The following is a 19906-nucleotide window of genomic DNA, read 5'->3' as shown; positions in this document are numbered from 1 at the left end:
TTAACGTGCTCACCGAAGATCGGGGGTGTGACATCACCAACTTCCCATTTCCGGGCTTTTTTTTAAGAAAGGAAATTAGTTATATTTTACAGCCCAACCTAAGAGTCGACCCCAAGCCTTCGTGATTCGTAGCCATGTGCGGTTAATACTGAACGTAGCAGTTATACATATAATATGTAGGTATTTAATGTGACAAAAATGTTAAAGTTATACTTAAATAAATTTATTTTGTAGACCTACAAGTATAACAGCAAGTACATACAGTATCCCTATAAATCTGTTACGATCGAAAAAATTCAAACTGGTATTTCGAATACAAACTATCGTGAGTGTTATTCATATTAATTGATAATGAAACACGGCTAAAACTCACGTGATATTAGGTCGGAGTATGTAAGACTAGTTTCGAACCGATACGGGGCCCTTAGTCATGTGCTGGTTGCAACGCGGCACAATCTAAACCGACCGACCTAATATCAGGTGAGTTTTAGCAGTGTTTCATAATCAATTAATATGTCGAATACAGTATAATTTAATTCGGAAATTAGAAATTAAACAAGCATTAAGTAAATCCAACAAAACAAAGTGACCCAATTCTTTCGACCTCACCAATTAAAAAGTGTAAAGGCACCGGTGAGGTGAGGTTAGGCGGACAGTGTCGGAGCGGCGGCGTGACGTCACAGGCGCTCCGGAAGCGTAGTCCTGCGCTCCCTGGACCGACGACACCGTTTAGCAGCCAAACGACAATTGACTTGCGTGTCCGCTGCTCGCCCAGCGAGCTATGTTCGCGCCGAAACATTTCGACTTCTGAATAATATGTGCGATCGCTTACTTGTGTAGGACAGTCATTTTTATTTTATAGTATAGCCTCGTAATACAATGTTTAGTTGTTATTGTGTACTTTGGTTGGCAGTCGCGGTTGTGTTACTTAAAATAATTGATGCACAGGACATTTTTACAGGTAAGTGTTTACGCTATTCCTAATGATTTTTCTTTTAAATGTATGTCTTTATTATTAGGTAGATACTTAGTTGGTTAAATTAAAAGTAAAGGAAGAAATTTAAATATCAATCGTTCTATACAAATATTATAAAGCTGCTTTGTTTGTTGGCTTGAACACACTAATCTCAGAAATTACTGACTTGAAAAATTCTTTCAGTGTTAGATAGCCTATTTATCGAGGAAGGCTATATATTATCCCCGTATTACTACGGGAACGGGAATCACGGAGGTATTATGCATAAAACGGATGTTGGTTACCTATAGCTAACTTTTATTAAGGCAAAACCTTATTTGTAAAAAAGAAGGAAAATCATACAGAAATAGAAATACGGATATACTTATAAATATACGAGTAGCTACTGTCGGGAGTATGCCCCGATCAGTTTCGAACCCATAATTGGCTGTTTTTATTTTTTTAATTTTTTTATTTTCCATTTTAGTATTATGGTAAACACTCTAGTTTAAATTCTAAAATATAATCCAAGTCACTAATATAGAACCTACTTAGGCTTTAAGGTGCCCGCATTTTTATCTGAAAAACCCCAAAGTGGCTAACTTCAAAGAACGTAATATTTCCCTACTTCCCATAACAAGAAACTAATAGTAAAAAAAGAAAGTAATAATATATTTCAATTAAATATTCCTTCCGGTAAATTTTTGCTTTCGCTTTCCATATATTTTAACGCAGCATTCCATAATTTTACAGCAAAAAGTAAACTATGTTCTTCCTTAGAGTCTACTTTATCTGTGTATCAAAATTCATTAAAATCAATTCAGCGGCTTAGTCGTGAATAGGTAACAGACAGTCTTATTTTCGCATTTATATTATTCAGTATAGATCTCGTAAAGAAATCCATAAGTAATTTACTATTGTAACGTAATACAAAGGTATTGTATTGTAATGTAATAATATTCTATATAACCACGTAGGTAGTATTCATTCAACCGCAAGATTCAAAGTCTCTGATGCAATATTGACACCTAGGTTTCACTTACCAACTAATTATTGTTAGTTGCACCGACTGAACGGAAAATAAATAAAATTGTAACAATAACAGATCAATAGGATTCAAAAGAAAACATAACGTTATAATATTCACGCCTATGTTCTGCTCTAAGATCCAATTTATATCTGTACCAAAATTTATTAAAATCGATTCAGCGGTTTAGCTGTGAATAGGTTTTTAGATTCAGACAGATTTATTTTCGCAAATTTCGCGAAGAAATCATTTGCAAAAACGATAATGTCAATAAGATACTCTTACATAGGCATAGCTTGAATTGTCGTTTTGTCTGAGTTTCCTTTGATCATAATGGAAAACTGGTTTGGCTTATCTTCTTTGTGGGTACGTAACTGAGAACCTTCTCCTTGGAATCAGTTTCATATTAAAAAAGCTACATCCAAATCGGTCTATCCCTTTAAAAAGTGGACCGATTCGTGTCCCATTGCCGCAGATAGGCACAAATGGGAACGCATGGCACTTGCATATTTGAGCAGCAGGTTTCTAGTTTATTCTCTGTGCGTTACCTTCTCTTCTCATCTTTTTTTTTCTTTTTCTTTACAAATTAGCCCTTAATTGCAATCTCATCTGATGGTAAGTGATGATGCAATTAAAGATAGAAGCGGGCTAACTTGTTAGGGTGAAAATCCACACCCCTCATTCTCATTGCTACAGAGTTTGGCATACTACGTACCAACTAACGACTTGCCTAAACTCAAATTGTAGAGACTCACCGTTTCGGAAGGTAAGCACTTTCGTAGCTACAAATATTTACATGGACTAGATAAGCTGATGCTCATCTAAGTTGTGTTAAAGTGGCTAATCAGTATCCACTTTAAGCAGTTCAAACATTTTTACCTATTGTTTTTGTTGTGTCCTCTAGTGGAAGCGGTTCTAGGTCACAGTGTGGAGTTACCATGCAACGTGACGGCGGAGAGAGAAGACGACAGGCTAAACACACTCGCCTGGTACAGGAATGGATCGACGACTGCCTTTTATAGGTGATTATTTTTACTATCTAGATGATCTTCATCATCATCATCGTCATTATCACTGCTGGACATAGGCCTCTTGCATGGATCTCCAAGCACAACGGTCTCGACCCGTGAATCAGAATCCAGCGGTTCTCTGCAACCCGCTTGATATCTTCGATTCACCGGTGCGGTGTCGTCATTCCAGCACCTTGGGACCCCAACGTCCATTATCTAGATATTATTAAGGAATATATGAAAACAGGGTCAGGCCTTGCTTCATATAAGGGAGGTATAAAGCTAAGACATTGCCACGGTGCTCAAATATGGGTTGGTGGGCTTAGGATAATTTGGCAACAATAATTATCAGAATGATTATGGATAAGGCCGACGGCTTAAAATGATCTTCAAATTTCTAACTCTAGCCTGCTAATCTATATTTATACTTAATAATAAAGCTGAAGAGTTTGTTTGATTCGCGCTAATCTCAGGAACTACTGGTCTAATTTGAAAAAATCTTTCAATGTTAGATAGCCCATTTATCGAGGCAGGTCATAGGCTATTTGTTCCTACGGGAACGAGAACAACGCGGGTGAAAACGCGCGGCGTCAGCTAGTATATTATAAAAAGGTTAAGTTTCTCATATTGTAGGGGGTAATCTCTGGATCTACTGAACCAACTTTGGAAACTCCTTTGCCACTAGAAAGCCACATCATCTGTGAGTGTCATAAGCTATATTTTGTCCCCGTATTTTCACGGGAACGGGAACTTCGCAGGTGAAACCGCGGGGCGTCGGCTTTTGAAAGATAAGCTCAACTCATAGCCCGACCCACGACTCAAACCCGAACTTCATGATTCGATGCCTCTTAGGTTAACCAATGAACCAATGCGGTATTTCTTAGATCTATAAATACCATATGAAAATAGAACCGTTTGCTTCATGTAGTTACTAACAACTATGCATAAACTGTTTAGAATGCGCGTAGTAGGGACCTAACGTTACATCGTTTATTTACTTACCAATCGTTACAATTTAATTGATAAATGATTTGTGACCTTAAACGTATGCGGACCCTACCTACAAACCTACTTACTCTGCTCTAGTTGTATACTTATGGTTATGGATAAGTACAGTGTTTTAGGTGTACCTACGTACTTATCAAATTTCCGATACGATAGTCCCGACTGGTTTCTACACGGCATCGTACCGGGACGTTAAATCGCTTGAATTGAGAACCTCCTCCTATTTTTAAAGTCAGTTAATAAAATAGTATCTATAAGTAACTTTTTTTTATCCTCATCTGATGGTAAGTGATGATGCAGTCTAAGATGGAAATGGGCTAACTTTTTATGATGAGGATGAAAATCCACACCCCTTTTCGATTTCTACACGACATCGTACCGGAACGCTAAATCGCTTGGCGGTAAGTCTTTGTCAGTGGAGTGGTAACTAACCATGGGCGAAGCCTCCCCTGGTCCCCTAAACCAGCCAGACCTGGATCAATTAAGAAAATCTCAATCAGCCCAGCCGGGGATCGAACCCAGGACCTCAATTTTGAAAATCCACCGCGCATACCACTGCTCCAAGGAGGCCAACCTACAGTTTTTAATTTCAAAGATATTTTTATAGTAATTGGAAAGGAGATACATACCTAGTACCTACCTGCCTACCTTATTATATACAAGCCGACGCTCCGCAGTTTCACTCGTTTCACAGTTACCTTGAGATACGGGGATAAAATATAGCCTATGACACTCGCAAATAACGTGGTTTTCTAGTGGTAAAATAATTTCAAAATCTGTTAAGGGATTCGGAGATTACGCCCTATAATACCATATCACAAAGTTTACCTCTTTGTAATATCATATCAGTACTATATAAAAATAATTCGGGTTTTCCTTCCTGACGCTATAAATCCAGAACGCACGAACCGATTTCCCCGGGTTTGCATTCGCTGGAAAGGTCTCGGGCTCCGTGAGGTTTATAGCAAAGAAAATTCAGGATAAATTTCAACGTAGGGTAGGGGTAGGGTAGGGTAGTAGTAGTTGAAAGTTTACATCGAGTTTCACGCGGACGAAGTCGCGGGCGTCCGCTAGTATCAGTATAAATGTTATTTTCGTGTGAAATAATACGCATGTGATCATTAGCCGGCAGGACACATTTACCTCTGAAAACGTGACTTATCTCACCGAGCTGTCTACAGGAATACGGGTCACTCACAGAGGACATAACACGGCTATTAGGCCAGAGTGTAGCTTTCATCCATTTCGCATTAGAAAGCAAATTGTAGTTATTAAAATAATCTACCTAGGTATAATAATTAGTATTGTTGTTCTAGTTTCATATAATGAAAGTAATTTAGTAGTTAATTCAAATCGTGTTTAAATGTTTTTTTTTTTTTGCAAAATCCCACTTTTTGTTGGTACTTTACAATAATTTTAAGGTCAGTAAGCATTAGCTTTTTCTGTTTTCTGTTCTGAGGTCGGTACAGTAACAAATCCAATAGAACGTTGTTTTTTTTATTATTTGGCATTGGATTTGGCAGCTCACTCCCCTGCCTCCCCTTGGCGACGTGCTTGCTTCTAATGCTCTCTCTTTACGTTGACCAATAAGCTCCTCACGTTCGCCAATATTGTGGCCAAGTTTGTGGTTGTTTCGAAACACATGCATTACGTACATATAGTTGACCAATATGTAGACTACCATGTAGTGCGGATGTTTCGAATCAACCACAACATTCGCCAATGTATTGACCAACGTCAAGAGCGGGCAATCTATCATCCGGGAAACTTCGCGATATCTATTCGTCTTAAATTGCTCAGTGGCTGTAGACAAAACAGTGTGTGTTGCCAGTGATGACCGCTTCCGAGATATGGTCACTAACTTGCTTGCTAACTCAAAAGTAGGCTCAGAGTCACAGAGCGGGCGATGGATGGAGTGTCTCTTTTTGATCGACTCAGAAATGAGGAGAGATCCGCAGAAGAACCAAAGTCACCGACATAACTGAACGAGTCGCGAAGCTAAAGTGGCAATAGTCACATAGTACGAAGAGCCGATGGACGTTGGGGTTCCAAGGTGCTTGAATGGCAAACCTGCACTAGAAAGCGGAGTGTTGGTCGACCCCCCACCAGTTTGACTGACGACATCAAGCGAGCCGAGCGAGCAGGTTTCGCTGGATGCAGGCGGCTCAGGATCGTGATTTTTGGAAGTGCCTACAAAAGGCCTTCTTATGTCCTGCAGTGGACGTCTATCGGCTGATATAATGATAATGATAATAGCCAACATAATGGCAAAATTGTCCAACTTGAAGAGCACGAATTATCCTTTTTTATTGGTGGACTAAATTTACTGTGAGGTCCGTTTATCGCACCAGCAGTCGCGACCTTCGCGGCGCGGGCAGCGTGATGTCGCCGGGGGAGCGGTACCGCCTGGTCGCTTCAGAGAGCGAGGGCGTGGACAAGCTGCAGATCCTCAAGGTGCGAGCGACGGACGCCGGCGTCTACCGCTGCCACGCTAACTTCGCCGCCAGCCCCACGCGCAAGACTTACTTACAGTTGACTGTTATTGGCAAGTATTTTGAATTTCCTACTAGTAATATACCAAATTGATACTAAGTAAATAATTTTTACGAAATTCGAATTACATAGTATCAAATCTCGAAGTTTGTGGTCTAAGGAAGCTATCCATACTATTTTTTTACAGTGTTGATGAGTTATATTCGGTTTTCTATTTCTTTTTTTTAAATGCACATACTGTTTAAGGATTTTATTTCCTGGTAAAATCTAGCCTTCCTTTATATGTCCACAATTAACTTTCCTTTATATGAACACAATCAGCGCCGGCCCGAAGTAAATTTTAAAATGGAGCAAGATCCAATTATGGCGCCTCTTCTGTATGTTCCTAATAATATGCAGATACCTATACCCAATTATAAGTGTAAAGTAGGAATGGAACCCGAAGATCTCGGCCATACTCTGGGGTGACCAATTGAAAATCAGGCACAGTACCGTCCACGGTTGACTAGGATTATCATTTCGGCGCTCTCTAGGATTAGGCGCCTGAAGCGACTGCTCCGTTCGTCGTATAGACTGGCCGGCCCTGAACACAATCACCTAGCTCCAGCTGGATACTAAATTTCAACTAGAGACCTAAATTAGATATTTTTACGATTTTTAGATGTTAATTTCTCATCAACTATTTGACCTGTAGTTATGAAATTTGGTATTCTAGATAAGCTTACGGGATTTAATTTGTGAACCAAATTTCTTGTTTCATGTTATATAGATTTTGATTAAGTACACTAAAGTGGCCTCAAATGGTTCGTGTAAAGATACTTGTCGCTTTGTCAGCCATTCTCTCTATTTGGATGACGCACTTCCGTACGTCTCGATCTAAAAATATACATTCAAATAAAAATTATAACGTACTACATTTCGAATGCACAAATGCTCAAGTAACCACGAAGGTAAATAAAAGTACACGGGCACAAATATTTACATTTTGTTATCTTTATTTAAAAGCAGCGGCCGGTGGAAAGTCGAATGGTAAATGTTTACCTTTCTAGTGAAATAGCGCGCTCAGAATAATTGCCGCGCGGCTTAATGAGGAAGCTGACAGCGCCGGAACAATTCACTCAATTTACCAACAATTATATTGTGATGTAAATATTACGTCATTATCGTATATTTATAAGATTCGGGAGCAACGATATCAGGACGTCGACCTCGTCAATTTGGAAATACATGTGGGTATGTGTTACTTTAGCTCAAACGCAGGTGTGTCTAGTATTATGTTAAGATCCATATTTCCCAAGTCTCCAAGACTGTGAATTGTGATGGACCTGCCAATGCATAGCTTTAAGAAATGTGTTAAAAAACATTTACTTAGTCGAGGTTACTACAACATTGATGAGTTCCTTAAAGATAAAAGCGCTTGGAGGCCATTGGATCAGCTTCCACCTTCACACAAGAAATATAAGAAATTGTAAATTTATCATCAATTGTAAATTATAATACTGTATGATTTTTAAAAAGAGCAACTGTTGAGTTTCTTGCCGGTTTCTTCTCAGCAGAACCTGCCTTCCGAATCGGTGGTAGAATCTTTACAAATAGTCAACTGACGTGTCAAAAGTGCTTGTAAACTGAGCCTACTTGATATAAATGATTTTTGATTTGATTTGATATTATAGTTAGTAGGTATAGGAAATGGTATTTTTACGGTCCATTACAAAGTTCGTAAGTTAGGTTCAGCTATTTGGTCGCTATAGTATGGCAAGTTCGTTGATGATGACACTCCCATGATATGCGGGCGACGAGGGGAAAGACTGCGCGGGTGTGAAATCGTGCGTGCGGGGAAGTGAAGTGCATTAGTCGTCGATTTTTCATTCATCGCTACACGCTCCCTGGCCCGATCGGGCCTCCGGGAGGTCCTGGGTTCGATCCCCGGCTGGGCCGATTGGACTTAATTGGTCCAGATCTGGCTGGTGGGAGACTTCGGCCGTGGCTAGTTACCACCTTACCGGCAAAGACGTACCGCCAAGCGATTTAGCGTTCCGGTACGATGTCGTGTAGAAACCGAAAGGGATTTTATATATATATATAGATAGGGACTGAGAGGGTTAGTTATGGAAGGGGCCATCTTAGATTGCATACCATCAGGTGAGATTGTAGTCAAGGGCCAACTTGTAAAGATTAAAAAAAAACCTTGTGCTATTAAGTATTCTGTGGTAGAGCATAACCAAAGGAGCTCTTTGTCGGTCTTTCCTAATTTAGGTAATTCATTCGCTATTGAGCAATTCGCTGGTTCCGGCGACAGTGAATTAACGTCGATGGGACAATTTCAAATCTTATTTATGCTTGCAGCCTCCCTACATTTCCAATATAGGTATTAGGTACCTTAATTATATATTATTAAGTTACTAGTTGACCCGGTGAACTTACTCTCATCGAATAGGTGACACTGAATTTATTGGATGTTCCTTTGAGATTTCCCATTATTTTTTATTGTAAAACCACTGTAATGCAACTAAAAAAAAACATTTAAAATAAAGCCGTTTTCGAGTTGATGTAAAAGCAAGACAATTTCATTTATCAATTTCAATAGAATTTAACGAAGTAGGTATGGTAAATCGTACTAATATTATAAACGCGAAAGTTTGTGTGGATGTTTGTTACTCTATAATGCCGCAATTACTGAACCTATTTGGCTGAAATTTAAAACGAAGATAGATAATACTCTGGATTAACACACTTTTCATTCCGGAAAAAATGCCACTTGGACGATGTCGCGGGCGGGCTAGTAATTTTTATAGATAAGAAAAATAGGGCTTTAAAAAATTATAATTGGTCATGTTTTCTTCGCTCTCTCTCTTGTACTAACTCACTATAGAGTAGATGTGTCCCTGCAGTAGACCTTTAAAGTATTCTGATGACGATTGTCTCGTGTTCACAGAGCCGCCACAAAAGCTATGGGTGATATACGAGAACGGCACGCGCGTCACCACGGCCAGTATGGACTCCAACGCGAGCAGGAACATCGGCCCGTTCTACGTCGGCGATACTATCTACCTTTTCTGCGTCGCTTTTGAAGGTAAGACCTCGGGCGCAGCGTAATTGCAAGACGGAGGTGTTGGGTTTCCCGGCTGGGCTGATTAAGGTTTTGTTAATTGGTCTAGGTCTGGCTGACTGGGTTGGGCTAGTGTGGTAACTAGCCACGGCTGAAGCGTGACTAGTTACCACACTACCGGCAAAGACGGACCTCTAAGCGATTTAGCGTTCCGGTACGATGTCGTGTAGAAACCGAAATGGGTGTGGATTTCCATCTTACGCCTAGCAAGTTAGCCTGTTTCCATCTTAGATTGCATTATCACTTACCATAAGGTTAGATTGCAGTCAAGGGCTAACTTATAAAGAATAAAAAGTAGGTGATTGTTGTTCATTATCTTTCGAAGATATCTTATACATATTCCCCTTCAACCAAGTCAATAGTTTGCGATGGAAGTGAGTACAACTTCATGTGTGTTTCATAAATGTGTGTACACTCTCGGATTTGATCCGCCCCCTTGGTTTACCTACTGATGAATCATATCTCATATACCTACTTAATATTATATAAAGAGGTTTGATTGTTTGTTTGTTACGACTTAAATGAAAAACTACTCGACCGCTTCACTGTGATAGACATAACTATTAAATTATTATTATTCTCAGCTTGGAATTGGAAAGATGGTATTGTTACTTTCGCCCTCGTGCCTCGGAAAACATCCTGAAACGTCCTTCCGATCATTTCCATAACATCTAGTGATGGTAATGTTCGGGAGAGATGGTGACAACCTAAGACCGCCAGGTTTCTTCACTATGTTTTTCCTTCGCCGTTGGTGGCACGTGATATTTGATTTCGTAAAATGCACTGAAACTGAAAAGTTGGAGGTAGGTACCTACATGTCCCGGACCGAATTCTACGCGCTCCGAATCAAAGGCAGAGGTCAAGCAACTGAGCTATCACGATGTTTTTACTAGCTGATAATGATGACAGTATTTTCTTACAAAGGCAAACCAACACCGTCGTTGATCGGCCAGCGCTTGCTCAAGGACACGGCGCGACTGTATGAGCTTATTCTCCTGTTCTTTATGGAAGGATGCTTGGTCCTGTAATGTGCTGTTAAAATAGGTTGATAATGATAATTTTTCTCACTGAGGTAAGCTAACACCGTCATTGTCATGGTTGACCAGCCAGTGTTTGTTCAAGGACATTGCATTATATTAGCCTGTCCTTTATGAAGAGAGGCTTGACCCTGTAGTGTTCTGTTAAAATAGGTTGATAACGATGCTTTTTGTTACAAAGGCAAGCCAACACCGTCGTTGTCATGGGTGACCGGTCAGCGATTGCTCAAGAACACGGCGACGCCGCTGTCGGAGCAGCGCGTGCGCAGCGACCTGCGCTACGGGCCGCTGCTGCGCGAGGACCACGGCCGCGTCTTCACCTGCTTGGCCAAGAACAACGACAAGACGCCGCCGCTCTTGATCGACGTCGCCATTGATATGTACTGTAAGTTATCTGATGATTTGTTTGTTGTACGTCTCTTAAGCAAAGCGTTCTAGATTTTTTTTACATCATTCAACTACACAAAACGACATTTCTAGACTGCTCTTTACACGACGATAGTGATTACAACGATTAATCATATATTCTATATAAATTGTTTTTGAAGTGATAAGTAACTTCTTATGGGTAAACGGTAAACCACTCTCTGGCTTACCTTTCTCTGACGCATACGACAGCAGGTTTAAGTTATCACTTCTGTCCAGCGTCCCGAGATGCACACGTTTCTTGTGATCGTTGCATCGTTGATTGATCTTAGACATTGACAGAAGGGTAACGTTTAGCGAGTTAGGCCCCGATCTACTCATAATTCGTCTGCGCGTCAAGACGCAAAGAAAGAAAAAACGTTCCAGTATTTCAAAATGTGCCGCTTTCAAATACCACATATTCCAATACAATTTGTTATGACATGACCATGAATAAGATACCAGCAGCTTAGCATTGCGCTGCAGGTTGCTAGAGCCATTATCATAATCATCATCATCCTCATCAGCCATTATGCATACACTACTAGACATGGGCCTCTTTAAAGCAGCGCCAGCCCTCTCTATTTTTGGGTTTTTGCATCCAATTGATGTCAGCCACCTTGCCGAGACGCGCTTGAGCCATAATGGAAATAAAATATTATCCAACAGTACCACCGCAGCTGGTGTCGGTGCGCGTGTCGGGCAGTCGGGCGGACACGGTGTCGGTCGGTCGGGTGCGAGCGGACGAGCCGCTTTCGCTGCAGTGTCGGGTGCTGGGCGCTAGACCGCTGCCGCCCGTCGTGTGGAGGCTCGACGATACCCAGCTAGTCAACTTAGAGCAGAACACCACGGTGAGAATACATTATGCTGACTTTTTTAAAAGGTTCTTAAATTGTTTATCATCGTTCTACTAGATTGAAAAATAATATCATATTTTACACATGAATACATAAAAAATTCATTTTTTGTCAAAACTAGCCAATACGCAATCGGCCATGATGGTTTATCTGTTTCGTGAAATATCAAAGTAAATAAATATCAAGTAGCTTAATCTTAATAAGGTGTTGCAGCAATCGAAATATCTCAGAAACTATTAACCGCTAACTAACACTTCAAAGAAGCGGTTACTGAAATGGAACTCATTGAGCGACCACCAGTGAAGAGACTTCTTTATCGACTGATGTTTTACACTTTGGTTATTTTTTGACGAAAAAATACTATGGATACCTACTTTTAGAGATGGATAAAAGACTTAAACATCATTATGCATTATAAGCCAACATGACATAAGATTGAGGAGCTATGACCGATCAAATGAAAAATGGCTCAACAAGCCCGCTCTACCCGACTAAGAGAACAACAAGGATATACTTGTACTTAAGAGTTATCAAAATGTAAACAGATAGAGTCGTCCCAGCGGCTGGTGGTGAGCGACATCCAGCTGAACATCACGCACGAGCACGACGAGTCGACGGTGACGTGCTGCGCGCCCGCCTACCAGCGCGACGCCGAGCAGTTCGTGTGCGCCGCCGCGCTGCCGCTCACCGTGCTGTGTAAGTCAAGTAAAACTTCTTTCAAAATAAAAACAAAGCGCCATCTATGAGCCTCAAGCATGATTGTGCATCGCAACAGGTTCTTGAAGTGTACAAAAAGGGATTGTTTCAAAGTTCTCTAACAACACCATCTACTGGTAGTTTAAAATAACAAACACTGTTTCACGTGCCTGTAGATGGCAGCACGTATCCTAACTTATTCCCTAATTCGCACGCGTAACTAAGAATGGCGTTTTATTTCAATAAACATAATGACAGTGAATATCATACGAACACTACAGTTCTGGGTTTCGATAGCTTCAGGAGTTCACATTATATTTCTGAAATATAAATTCCAGATCCACCAATTGTGCAAATCGTCGTAGAAGATTCGTTGGAGGACAACACGTTGGCAGTTGTGAAAGGCTCCAACGTATCAATGAATTGCAGTTACCAAGCCAATCCGTCCGTTCATCAGCTCATTTGGTTTCATGAGGTAGGTGTCTACATAATATAGTGCCAGGAATAACTAAAAAAATACCTCTATAATTAATAATATTTCGAAAAGCAATAAAAATATTTTTGCCTTTTGTTAAAATCAGAGGAGGAGCAATGCCATTTATGCCAAATGTGAATTTATAACATTGAGACATGTGACTTAATTATGATATATAGACATAACTACAGCCGTTCTAATTTCTAATAATATGATGATTCATAATCAGGAATTGATTTTTATTTATATGTATAGACTTAAAACTTAAAACCTTACCACATAATTTAACTTCATTAATGTTCTAGGTGAATTTCTAAAATGCTGATAAACAAAAAATCAGCAGTGAGCCGAATATGGGTTGATAATGATGATAAGCCTAATTGAAATAAATGAATTTTAACTTTACTTTGACATTGCACAGGGGGACATAAAGTATCAAGACACAGACTCGGCGGTCCAGCCTTCACTGACGCTGAGCGCAGTGAGCGACACTGACGCGGGCGAGTACGTGTGCGGCGCCATCAGCGAGCTCGGCACCACCTACAGCGAGCCCATCGTCGTCGATGTCACGTGTGAGACGCTAAGAGAATAACACCTTATTGTAGTTTCGTCATGATACGCAAAACAGTAAAACATTTTGCATCTACATTTCTTACTCGTTACAGCAAAAGAGCGATTCGTCATTTACTCGTAGAGCCGTGATAGTCCAGTGGATATGATGCCTCTGCCTCCGATTCCCGAGGGTGTAGTTTCTAATCAACTTTTGGGAACCCTGCATACCTGAGTGTTTTCTTAATTATCTACGTGTATGAAGTCTGCCAAACTGCATTGGGCCAGCGTGGTGGACTATTTGGTCTAACCCCTCTCATTCTTGGAGGAGACTAAAGCTCAGCAATGAACCGATTATGGGTTGATAACGATGACGATGATAGATAGCACCAAATGTAGAATGCTCTTCTGGTGTTTGTTTCCTGTCATCTACAATTTAATTTAATTTAAATTTAATAAAAGTTAACTCCAACTTGGATTTCATCCCTGGTTTCTTTCTAGCTTACCTGACTTTAAGAAGCCATAATCAGGAAAGGGAGTTTGGTGATGTTACTATTAGATGTTTTTGTGACAGTGACCGACGAAACGTGTTCTCTACTTAGATGTGACAACTATTTCTTGGGATGATGAAAATGTCAATGTATTACAGACTGACCCAGGACAATATTATTTAAGAATTATTTTCTCCTCTGTGCTACTTTTATTTTATCTATTAATAAAACCATGTAATATTATCGTGTTATGCATAACTGTGTGAAGCTATATAAAGATATTTCATTTCAGATCCACCGTTTTGTGAAGATGAAACCGTGGTGGAATATGGCGTCGGAGATAACGAATGCCAGAACTTGACTTGCAAAGTTCAAGCCAACCCAGAACCCACAAAGTACCAATGGCTACTAATCCACGAAGTCAATGGCAGCAAACTGCGCAGCAACCATTCCATTACGCTGGAAACGGATGACTCCGTTCTGTCGTATATCAGGCCTAATGGAACAACCAGTGAGTATATATTATTATGTTCATAATGACGTTAGAAGACAAATAGAGGTAGATAGATTATACACGGACCGCAAGTGGCACGTTAAAACTATGCTAATTAGCAAACCTGAGCTCAGTCGCCGCACTAATCGCGGCGTTAACAATGCCACTGAAATAATTTTTGTGTGCCAGTTGTAAACATCGAATGTGGTTTATATAACCTATCTTCCAGTTTTTTCTTCTAACATCATTCATATGTACCTATAAATTTCATTACCGATTCTGATCAAATATGCACTATTTTAACCCTTAATTTGTTGCAACTTTGAGGGTAGCTTTGTATTGTCTATTGGCGAAATACTATAATAGTGAATGATTTCCACAGACTACGCCATAATTTCGCGAGAAGGTTCGCGATGACGCTTAGATTTTTCGGTTTTTTCGCGAAATAAAACAATCGTTTCCAATAACAGTACGACTAAGTAGTTTCTTGTCATTAAACACAAAGAAATTGGATAATGTAATTAAATGTAATGTGTGTTTTATGGCAGCTCTAATATACTGTTGGGGTTTGAACGGCATCATAAACAACGAGCTCCAACCGAAGAGGTGCACGTTCATGATCACTGACGAGACGCCTCCGCGCACGCCCACCAACTGTGAAGCGGTCATAAACGCGCTGAAGGAGATCACCGTCACCTGTGAAGAAGGCTACGATGGCGGCATGCAACAGGTCAGAACAAAAGAAAGAAATAAAACTACCAAAAATTTTAAAGGGTTGATATAAGAAAAGCATATTTTTTTTTCTCTTGGCCTGTTCCCGCTAATCCTTAGTTCAAATTTAACGGAATTTCACCCAAATTTCTCAGGTGGAAAATCTGTCAAAAAATGTTCTGTAGAATTCCGCCAGCCTAGGATCGCGTCGATTAACCGAGACTCAAAATTTCGAGTGCCAAAGGATTTGAATGAAGGATTAAGAGAAATACGGAACGACGTCTCGACGAATACGCTGGCGTCAGCTAGTGTGTTTAATGGAAAGGTGTACTTTTTTGGAATAAAAAACGCTATATTTTCTTTTCTGGTCCCATCCTCGAGCCTAAAACCTTGAGGCCTGAATAAATAAGGTCTTTGCTCGTAGTCTTTGATAGGCATGTTGTTATTTGTTTTTGTACGTACTGTTTTTGTTGTTTCAGAAATTCAAATTTATTGTGTACTCTTTGGACTCGGATGAACAACTCGTGTCCATTATAACCCAAGAGCCGAAGTTCATGATACAGGAGCCCAAACAAGCGAACTACAAATTCGTCATCATTGCTTTCAATGAGAAAGGTGACAGTGAAAGTGTGGAAATTGAAAAGGACTCTATCATTGATGAAAATAATGGTTTGTACCCTCCTAAACCCATAAACTCCAATAATAAATTTTTCATATCTAGACACTTTTGAGATATTTCGTTACCACAGAGTACATAATAAATAGTTTGGTTTGACAGGTGGAGCGGAGACAATAAGCGCAGTGACGAACATAACGACGCTCGCGCTGTCTCTGTGCGGCGGCGTGGCGCTGCTGGCGCTGGCGGCGTGCGGCCTGGTGCTGTGCGCGCACGAGCGCGGCTCGCGGGCGGACATACCGCGCGCGCTGCAGGACCCGCCGCTCTGCGCTTTCAGCACTGACGGTTAGTGCTCTACATGACACGAACACAACGACGCTCGCGCTGTCTCTGTGCGGCGGCGTGGCGCTGCTGGCGCTGGCGGCGTGCGGCCTGGTGCTGTGCGCGCACGAGCGCGGCTCGCGGGCGGACATACCGCGCGCGCTGCAGGACCCGCCGCTCTGCGCTTTCAGCACTGACGATGAGTGCTCTACATGACACGAACACAACGACGCTCGCGCTGTCTCTGTGCGGCGGCGTGGCACTGCTGGCGCTGGCGGCGTGCGGCCTGGTGCTGTGCGCGCACGAGCGCGGCTCGCGGGCGGACATACCGCGCGCGCTGCAGGACCCGCCGCTCTGCGCTTTCAGCACTGACGATGAGTGCTCTACATGACACGAACATAACGACGCTCGCGCTGTCTCTGTGCGGCGGCGTGGCGCTGCTGGCGCTGGCGGCGTGCGGCCTGGTGCTGTGCGCGCACGAGCGCGGCTCGCGGGCGGACATACCGCGCGCGCTGCAGGACCCGCCGCTCTGCGCTTTCAGCACTGACGATGAGTGCTCTACATGACACGAACACAACGACGCTCGCGCTGTCTCTGTGCGGCGGCGTGGCACTGCTGGCGCTGGCGGCGTGCGGCCTGGTGCTGTGCGCGCACGAGCGCGGCTCGCGGGCGGACATACCGCGCGCGCTGCAGGACCCGCCGCTCTGCGCTTTCAGCACTGACGGTGAGTGCTCTACATGAGACGAACACAACGACGCTCGCGCTGTCTCTGTGGTTTAAAAAAGGTTAAATATCACGTCAAAAGAGCGCCATCTATCAGTTTTAAATTAATTTAAAATAGGTACCTACAACAACATCGCCTAGAGCGACCTCATCACAGGCCCCATCATCAGCCTCCCCCCAACAGGACGAAGGCGCGGCCACCATGGACCTAACAGCCGTCGTCCGGGTGATCGTGGAAGCGCTGATGTGTGGCTTTCTACTTACCTACAAGGCCAAGGACCAGTAGCGGCCATCCAAGCAGGGATGGCTGCGCTATTCCGACACGTGTCCAACTGAACCCGCTGCTGCCTCGACGCAGTATAGCGAGAAATCGCAGTCCGCGCGGGGCCACCGGAGCTGAATACATAAGTAAACCTGTAGGCCTATTGGCCTCAACCCCGAGAGGGGTTGAAAGAAAACACCGGGGGAGTAAGATCCCCCGCGACACGCCCGGGCAAGGAGGCGTTGCCTCGAGGCCCGTACCCCCGCCCCGTGTTACCTACACGGGTCGGAGAAGACCCGACGTTATACCTACCTTTACCTTATTAAACCTTAGAAAAATATTTTAAAACAAAGAGTTTGGTATATTTCGTAAATACACGGCGTACCATTTATATTAAGGTAAAAATGCCGCGCAGTGCTGGCAGTCTCGTCTTCCTATATGGTCGTAAATGTAAGACCGGGCACTAAGCTCATTCTTTCATCCTTGTAGATGCAATTTTAATAACTTTAATAAACTATTAAACTTTATTACATAATAATGAGATTATCGCAAAGAGATTATGTTAATGACTTGTAAGCAACAATCCACTTGCGATGATCACGCAAATTTTTCAGAAGTTATTATTTTTCTGTATAGAGACATGTGAAACGTTTCACGACAGCGACGATGGTAGCGAATTCAACGTGCGACGAACAGAGTCGTTCAGAAGAGCCATGGCAAAGTATCCACAGAAGAACTTCGACGTGAGAAGGACCAGCTCGTTCCACTCGGCGCGGTATCCTCATGAAACTGAACACGAGCCAAAGTGCAATGACCTCTCGCGGCACAGCGCTAGCTGTCGCGTTCACTCCTTGCAGAACATCAGCAGAAAGAGAGAGATGGATATGCTGTGCGACCATCTTGTGATGCATCTGCCGCCTGAAACTAGCTACAATGTACCCAAACCGGTAAGGAAATGAAACTATCTTATGCTCTTAGGTACATAAGTCCTCGCCTGCGCGGTACAGGGGTTATGGGGGGTACTGTAGGGTATGACAATGTTATTATACTCTGTAGTATTAGTAGTAGGGTGATGATTTAGCGGGCAGCAGACATGGGTACGTATTACTTATTCATTGATCTTATGGCGCGTGTTGCCACCCGCACCTTTCCTATACATAGACAAGGGATAGTTAATGGAACTCCTCAACGGTTTACAGTACCTACCTGGTGTTTGGGTTTGATTAATTTGTATTGATGAGAACTTTCCACCTAGATGGGTTGTGACTGTCATTAAGGGTCTGATGATGAAGACGTATGACAGTTAAGGGAACTCCTCATCGGTTTACTTGTTTGAATGTAAGTCAGACAATTTTTGCGACTTAGGCGAAATTTTTCTTTACAAGCAACCAGCAAAAAATGCCTTTAGGGGGGAAATACTTGAAATTTGGTTTAACTTACCTATATTATATTTACTTTACAGATGAACACATTTTACACGATGCCCAGAAAAATGCGCCACAAAGCAGCAAAAGAGATAAGCGACGAAACTTCCGAAATCACACAAAACTCGGACGGATTCTCCCTGCCGCCGCCTCCAGACGAGTTCGGCACATACCGAGCAGCCACCAGAATCAGAGACGTGCCATCAAAATCAACCCCAAGTTACACGACGGTAGTACGACATAACTCTACGAACAAAGAACCGCAGAAGTACAACAATGTCATAATATCCCCCATGAACACTGTGGGGCTACCAAGTATTAGTGGAACACAAACCTTATATTCTTATCCGGACGATCATCATCAGGTGAACACAAATCCTTTCGATGATTCCCCGTAGTGTCAAAATCAGCTGATAATCAGCATTGTATCTAGCTAATATTAGTGTATAGCTTGGCAAGTTCGTTGATGACACTCCCATGATATGTGGGCGACGGGGGGAAAGACTGCGCGGGTGTGAAATCGTGCATGCGGGTAGTGAGGTGCATCAGTCATGGGGTTTTCACTTATCGCTACACGACCATCGGGAGTGTTACCAACGAATTTTCCAAGCTGTAGTTCCCAGGACGTGTAGGACCTCAGACTAGTTACTTAAGCACCTGCGTCGCTAAACATTTCTTTTCTGCCACAGTACATGATCAATGATCGTATGCGATTATAAAAACTGTCTCTACAGAATCCATGTTTCAGTTGTAATTGGGTTCCTCGGTAAACTCTGTAAACTCCGTTCGTGAATTCGTGAATTTGGTCCTTAAGTAATTAGTTTTGAGTAGGTATAGGATGTAGAAATCTCAAGTTATAGAGAGTGAAATTTAATAATTGAAATTGATATATTTATCTAATAATTATAATATGTAAAACGGTTTACGTACAAACTGAAAATTGTGATCTTGATTTAAGAAAAAAAATACTTGTACTGATATGACGAAAATTATAAAGTATAAACATCCTAATCAAGACCTTAGGTTTCTTCCTGTCTTAGATTGCATTATCACTTACCATCAGGAGAGATTGAAGTCAAGAGCTAACTTAGTAAAAATTTAAAATAATTCCAAAAAGTTACCAGCAAATACTTTCAATAATAATGCCTTGTTTAATTTATACTAGGCATTGTACCTCTGCCTTCGATTCGGAGGTTCGAATCCGGCCCGGGGCATGCACCTCGAACTTTCAAGTTATACCTTGCATA

General features: G+C 41.9%; 1 protein-coding gene across 1 annotated transcript; it reads left to right on the top strand.

Moving 5' to 3' along the window:
- Positions 1 to 362: 362 nt before the first annotated feature.
- Positions 363 to 19854, top strand: LOC112050081 (uncharacterized). Its single transcript, XM_024088220.2, has 15 exons — positions 363 to 961; positions 2887 to 3004; positions 6349 to 6542; positions 9426 to 9563; positions 10818 to 11021; positions 11711 to 11892; positions 12444 to 12594; positions 12933 to 13069; positions 13491 to 13641; positions 14402 to 14620; positions 15151 to 15332; positions 15793 to 15982; positions 16092 to 16274; positions 17872 to 18182; positions 18698 to 19854. Exons 1-15 carry the CDS (start codon positions 880 to 882, stop codon positions 19055 to 19057), a joined length of 2802 nt encoding a protein of 933 aa, XP_023943988.2. The 5' UTR covers positions 363 to 879; the 3' UTR covers positions 19058 to 19854.
- The last annotated feature ends 52 nt before the right edge of the window (positions 19855 to 19906 follow it).

Source organism: Bicyclus anynana, chromosome 5, assembly GCF_947172395.1.
Source record: "Bicyclus anynana chromosome 5, ilBicAnyn1.1, whole genome shotgun sequence".
Classification (NCBI taxonomy): Eukaryota; Metazoa; Arthropoda; class Insecta; order Lepidoptera; family Nymphalidae; genus Bicyclus; species Bicyclus anynana.
This window is presented reverse-complemented; position numbering and strand designations above follow the sequence as displayed.

Bases quoted from the DNA above. Each gene is read 5' to 3' on its own strand.
- LOC112050081 (XM_024088220.2), top strand. From the start codon at position 880: ATGTTTAGTTGTTATTGTGTACTTTGGTTGGCAGTCGCGGTTGTGTTA. The intron at 13,070-13,490 runs GTAGGTGTCTAC...GACATTGCACAG, and splicing joins AGCTCATTTGGTTTCATGAG to GGGGACATAAAGTATCAAGA. The intron at 14,621-15,150 runs GTGAGTATATAT...GTTTTATGGCAG, and splicing joins CAGGCCTAATGGAACAACCA to CTCTAATATACTGTTGGGGT.